The following is a 7,014-nucleotide window of genomic DNA, read 5'->3' as shown; positions in this document are numbered from 1 at the left end:
GAGAAAACTAACGCTTAACAAAGCACCAGTATCTCGATACCATGAAGAAGTAGCCACAGATCACAGGAGTCAATTTAATGTATATGAAATCTCTATGTAGGTGCTAAATGAAACATATCAGTACAAGTAGTCCATGATGCAGGATTCAAAATAGAATCATGAACTATATAAATTTGCTTACTAATATCAATATAATATCACACGTTAAATTCATCATCATGCACATGTAGTTTCTGCAAGGACTTTTGATAATCTCAATTAAGCCAATAACATGGGCATAATGCATGGTCACAAGTATAAAAATGATTAAACTGATATCTAGCTAATACTCCACCTGAAAAGGCATTATCAGGCCTTGTATATACTTGAGCATACATCAAACTTCCTACTAATCTTGCATATGGTCTCTTATCCATCTCTTTCCTCTCTAGTGAACTTTTAGGACATTGACCTAAATGTCGCTTGTCTCCTTTTGACATTGGTGAATCACCCTATCTGCATGTCTCCATTGCAAACCTCTTAAGCACTCTATCAATGTAGTTTCACTGAGATAATCTCAATGTCTTCCGTTCTCTATCTCTCTTAATCTCTATTCCAAGCACAAAAGCAGCTTCTCCCATATCCTTCATATCAAAATTTTCAATAGAAAACTCTTGGTCTCTCTCAGCAAGTTTAAGTCCATACTTGCTAACAATATGTCATCTACATATAATATCAGAAAAATAAATTTTCTCCCACTAATCAACATGTAAATGCATTTTTCCAACTTATTTTTCTCAAAACCAAACGAACTAATCACTGAATCAAACTTTAGGTACCATTGTCTAGAAGCTTGCTTTAATTCATAAATCGATTTCTTATGTTTGCATACCTTTTCATCTTGTCCCTCAGCAATACAACCCTTAGATTTCACCATATAATTCATCTAAATTTCCATTTAAAAACGATGTCTTGACATCCATTTGATAAAACTAAGGATCATAATGTGCCACTAAAGCCATTAAAATTCTGAAAGCACCCTTGGTTAACACATGAGAAAATGTTTCTGTGTAGTCGATGCCCTCCTTTTGAGTGAAACCTTTAGAACCCAAGCTTGCTTTGTATCTCTCTATATTTCTCTTCACATCTTTCTTAGTTTTGAACACCCATTTACATCCCACGGGCTTATACCCTTCTGGTTTATCAACTTCCAAACCTTGTTTGTTTCTATTGACTTTAACTCCGACTGCATAGCTTCAATCCACTATTCTGCATGTGTAGACTACATTGCTTCAGTATAACTCCGTCATGTATGTGTAGTTTCTCTTCTTGATTAGTTATCACAGTATCTAAACTCTCGTCACTATAGTAAACGAACCACTCAAAAGTGTCATTCAAATCAGCTTCTGAAATTTCAGGTTCAAACTTACCTATGTTTGCAATATCGGATCCATCTATTAGTTTCCAGAATCCTTGTTCCAATATTAGGATTGTAAAACCTGTAACCTTTAGATTTAGTCAGGTAACCAATAAAGTACACACTCGAAGTCCTTGAATCTAGCTTATGTTGTTTAGGATTGTAGATTCTTGCTTCGGCTCTACAACCCCAAACATGAAAATGGTGTAAACTTGGTTTGAACCATAACTCAAAAGGGGTCTTGTTCTCTATTGATTTACTTGGTGTCCTGTTGCAGATATAGTTGGTAGTCCTCAATGCTTCTCCCCATAAAAATCTAGGCAAACCAGACCTACAAAACATCCTCTGAACCATATTTATCAAAGTTATGTTTCTTCTTTCTGCAACTCTTTTTTGCTGCAGTGTACTTGGTGTGGTGTATTGTGCTTGAACCACACTCCTCAAGATGAGCAAAGGGACCATTATTTTGTCCAAATTTTGTATACCTGCCATAAAACTCTCCACCTCTATCTGATCTAACAACCTTGATAACCTTATTTAATTGCTTATATGCATGTGTCTTAAATATCTTAAATGAGATAAACATGACAAAATCTTGAAAAATCATCTATGAAAGTAATGAAATATTGATTTCCGCATATAGTTTTGTGTGGAAAAGGGCCACAAATGTCAATATGTATAAGTTCTAATTGCTCTTGACTCTCAACTGAACTTTTCTTCCTAAGGATGGTAGTTTTTTCCCTGACACACTTTATGTAGACACCAAAATCAGAAAAATCTAAAGGGGGCAACACATTTTGTTTTACTAAAACTTTCAGTCTTTCTTCATAAATATGTCCTAGATGTTTGTGCCAAAGAAAAGCTGAATTTTCATTCAATCTAGGCCTTTTAAAACCAATACCTTTTTCAGTAAAAAACAATTATATTGAATTTCTACAGTTCATATGCCAATAACCATGAAGTAAAGAAGCATCACCAATAAACTCAAAATTTTGAAAGAAATCTAAACTTTTATTATTGCCAACAAAAGTACAACCATGATTTTTTACTAAAAGAGAACATGAGATCAAGTTTCTTTGCATAGAATGAATACAAAGCACATTCTGTAAATCTAAAGTAAAACTAGTAGTAAAAACAAGTCTGACAACTCCTATGGCTTTCACATATACTCTATTCCCATTCCCCGAGCTAATCCTAGCTTCATCTTTATTTAGAATCCTCTTTCTTAGAAAACCCTGCATAGAAGTAATAACATGAATAGGAGATGCAGTATCAAACCACCAAGAGCTACTAGACACATGACAGTTTTTAACTCTAGATGGAAAACAGTTTTATCTAGGAAATCAGATTTCATACCTTTCTTTTTCATCCAGTTATTAAAAGCTCTACATTCTTTCTTAACATGTCCGGGCTTTCAACAGAAGAAGCACTTGACGAAGCTTGATTTTTGATCCTTAGGGTTGTTAGATCCTTGAGAAGCTCTAGTCGTAGCTTTTGTGGTAGATGGTGCTGAATAGGTAAACTTATTGAACTTTTTCTTAAATTGTAGCTTGCTGACCAGATTAATAGTCACTCCTTTTCTCTTCTTAATTTTGTCTTCTTCTTGAACACAAATAGATATCAGCTCGTTCACAGTCCACTTCTCCTTCTGTGTGTTATAATTGCACTCCAAATGTGAATACTGAGAAGGTAGTGAGTTCAAAATTAGGTGTACAAGAAAATAGTCATCTATTATAACTCCTAAAGCCTCAATTTTGCTGCAATTTCACTACCCTTCAGAATATATTCTCGGATACGTCCAACTCTATCGAACTTCATTCCAGTATGAGTGTTTATAAGGGCTCCAGTTTCAGCTTTGTCCGATATTTGGTACTTCTCTTCAATGTTTTTAAAATACTGAGTTGCTAACTTTGCATCATGTATTCCACCATTCACATCCTCAAATATAGATCTCTTCATAATAATTAGGGCCATCCCATTGTGCTTGTACCACTTTTCATATTTGTCCTTAGCTTCTTTGGAACTAGTAGTTGTCAACTTGGCTGGTGGATCCTCATGCAGCACATGCTCAAAATCACTATATCCTAGACATAATTCTAGTTCTTGTTTCCAACTTTTGAAGTTTGATATGTGAAGAGTTTCCATTTGATTGCAATTAAGAAACATATTCAAAGCTGTAAATTTAGAAAAGTAAGCAAAATATTAACTGAAAGAGCAAAAATGCAGTGCCTATTATGAATGTGTCATGCTTTACCTAGAATGCCAGAAAGACTATTAGACACTTTTATAACTTAATCATATACCCAAATTTTGAACATATCCACACCTAGAGTGGCAAGAAGATAGTTCAGGTGACCATATGAAGTTGAGTAGCTTTGTTATATGTTGACATTAATCTCAGAAACCGTAATCATTTAAACCTCCTGAATGGAGCAAGGATTCTAATATCTAAAATCAACATCAAAAAATAATCCAATACTAAGGTCCAATATAAAGCACTTTACATGGGACTGCTATGGGTAGCAGTGTATGCAAAGTACCTAAACCGGAACTGGATCAAGACGATATAATCTTCTTCTGTGTTTGAGAATTCTCATGAAGTTGGGTCAATGATAATCTGAAGACAAAATAAGAGATGCAAAAGATTCCCTAATTATAAGGTCAACAACATACCTTAAGCGGAAATTCCCTTTGTTGAAAGTTTAATCGAGGATCTCACATCTAGAGCAATGAAACTCATAATTAAGGCTAGTTGATTAAAACAACAATAAAGTCTTGCTCCACTTCGCTATTTAGATTCAGGCCTTTGAATAAGACCAAATATGTGAATCTTTTCCCTCAGACTTGAAAAAAAAAACCCTTTTTTTTACCAAGACAATATTCATATGGTCATGCTGATTCTTAGTGAGCACGACCTGACTCTTGATACCAAATATAAGTTATATTATATGTACACATAGATCATACTCAAACTTAAGAACACAAACATACCTGGAGCTGCCACAGATTATATCTCAATATGAATTTGATTAGTTGACGGGCTTGGTTGATTCTCCTCTGAGCTATTTTTGATGAGACTTCTCTAATGGGTAGAGCTATGTATTCTCGGTTGTAATTGTGATAGCTAGAGCGGGGACCAAACTATTCTATATATAGGCAAATTAACATACGTAACTTCCCATGAAGGTTTTCCTTACTTATTAGCAATATGAATAACATTCATGTACTATCTTAATGTAATGAGGTATCAATAATTATGTACACCCCATGAAGTAGGAAAACTTGATTGAGATTTCATTGCTAAGTCTGATTGCTTGTCCTGAAGTAAGAGTAATAAGTTGTTGCACATGAAGTTGACATTGATAATGTCCAAAATATCTTACATGTGTCATTTATTTCCTCAATTGTTTCAGATTGGTAGTTCATAGTTCTAAATCGTGTTGCTTCGTTGATCATATTTCACGATGTGATGAGGCTATTAGCATAATTATTTGCCTTCATTACATCCTACTAGCAACCACCTGATGCGGTGATTGTGCTCTACTTATTATCTTTTTCTTCATATTGTAGTTTAACAGATTACTTGTAGTATTGAAGCTCAACTTGACAACTAGCAATCCCTTATTCTGTTGGTTATAAAATTACTCTTGATAACAAAGCACCAATGTCTGCTTCCTTTTAGGCATAGTTAGTCGTTGATTTTTTTTTTTTTTTTTGGTTACAAGTTAGTTGTTGACCTTTGTTACATGGCTTTATAGATAAAGGAACCCATATATAAAATCATGTGTTTGGCCAAGCTTAAAGTCTTGAAATCTCAAAATGTGATTGAACAAATGGAGTTAGACTGTGTTCACAACACGTAACAAAGTGTGGGCAACATTGCTAGTTTCAATACGTACGTGCATACAATATATAAACAAGGGAAACTTACATGCTATAATCATTAATAATACATATATATATATATATATATGATGGTGCATTTTTATGGCCATCAATAAAATCTTGTATGAGGTATTGTAGTTAGTAAGGATTATCATTATACTCCGAGAATTGAGGGTACTCTGCAAGGTAATGCGTTAGAAAAGGAATTAAGTATTTACCAATATTAACTCAAGATAAATTGTTTCTGAGATGAGTTTGTTTCTAAATTCCTATGAAAACAAATATACTATGTACATATGACCATCCTTATTGCACACATACATACGTAAACCCGAAATATAATTACGCTATCTCAATCCTTACAACCGAAACATGCAAGTTTAATGTTGAATCAACTCCTTAGATAAAGACAGTCAATGTACGTAGCCAAATACTTATATGAATTCTTCTAAACCCTCCTAAATATCAGCCGACGCAACCAAAATACAAATGATATTTCATATAATAAAAACCGATGCATCCATGTTTTTACATGAATAAAGCATGAAGAATATGAAGTCAAACATATTCATACAAAAGTATAGCCGACGTAGCCCAATACCCCATATTAGCATGTAATCTATGATTCTCCTACCCACTTATGTTAACCAACACAGTCCAGACACAAGCAAGGTACATATGAATGAAGAACAAGAATCATAGATTTAAAACTAATTAACAAGCATGAATCATATAGCTAGAACATCATATGATAATGTAAGAAAAATAAAACACTCACACACAGAGACTAATTATCAAAACAAAAAGAAGAAGAATACGATGATGAAAGACATAAAGATTGAATTAAAATAAAAAGAAGAATTCATTGAGTTACACTTTTTGTTCATCGAATCTCCGAGCACAACTTCTATGATTACACAGGAGAGCAATGACCAAGGAGAAAGAATAATATAAACAAACTATTATGGAGTAGAGAAGGAGATATAGAAGACTTGGTGTGGCAGAAAGGAGGTCCCAACTCCTTAATTATGTTATCTTAAATTTAGGGAAGCAGCCATATAAAGTTGAAGTAATTTTGGCCTTTCTTTGAGATGATGCTAAACTGATCCAAAGACTTGAAATTAATCCACTTCCTTGCTTCATTGATGCACGGCAAGGACTCTCTTAGAATTTAGGTCTGCTAGGCTTCAAGGAATCCCCTAAAATGTCTCTTTATTCTTGGACAGTTTGACCTCGGATCATTAGATAGAACATAACTTTCTCCAGAACAATGATATTGCTACGGTTCTAAATTATCTGGAAAACTACACTCATAGGATTTTCCATTGATATATTATGCATAATTTTTCTCTATGTATTTTGCCCGCTATGGTCCGTCGATGTTGACTATTCTGCAGAGTCCGATATCTGATTTTGGGTTTCTTTGCTTTTTTTTGCCTCTTTCAATACATATTCCTCTTATTTTTCTCCAATGAACCTAAAAACAATAAACTGAGTTAAAACTTAATAAGAGAATAACTAAACTAAATGAGAAATATAACATATTCAGAACGTCGTATTCTATGCTCATATCAATATATCTTAATAAGTATGTGCATATCTAAATAGTATACACTGATAATCTCAATAACACCTCAACAAAGGCATTGCACTAATGGACTGATATATATCTAATAGATACATATGTGCTAATGAAATTACACACTATTATCATGTGTCTTTTGACTCAATAG

At 33.7% G+C, this 7,014-nt stretch overlaps 1 protein-coding gene across 1 annotated transcript; it reads right to left on the bottom strand.

Annotated features, from left to right (window-relative positions):
• Positions 1-3,136: 3,136 nt before the first annotated feature.
• On the bottom strand, positions 3,137-3,541 carry LOC126802953 (uncharacterized). Its single transcript, XM_050530679.1, has one exon. It carries the CDS (start codon positions 3,539-3,541, stop codon positions 3,137-3,139), a length of 405 nt encoding a protein of 134 aa, XP_050386636.1.
• Between the last annotated feature and the right edge of the window lie 3,473 nt (positions 3,542-7,014).

This window comes from Argentina anserina, chromosome 1 (genome assembly GCF_933775445.1).
Source record: "Argentina anserina chromosome 1, drPotAnse1.1, whole genome shotgun sequence".
Taxonomy (NCBI): domain Eukaryota; kingdom Viridiplantae; phylum Streptophyta; class Magnoliopsida; order Rosales; family Rosaceae; genus Argentina; species Argentina anserina.
This window is presented reverse-complemented; position numbering and strand designations above follow the sequence as displayed.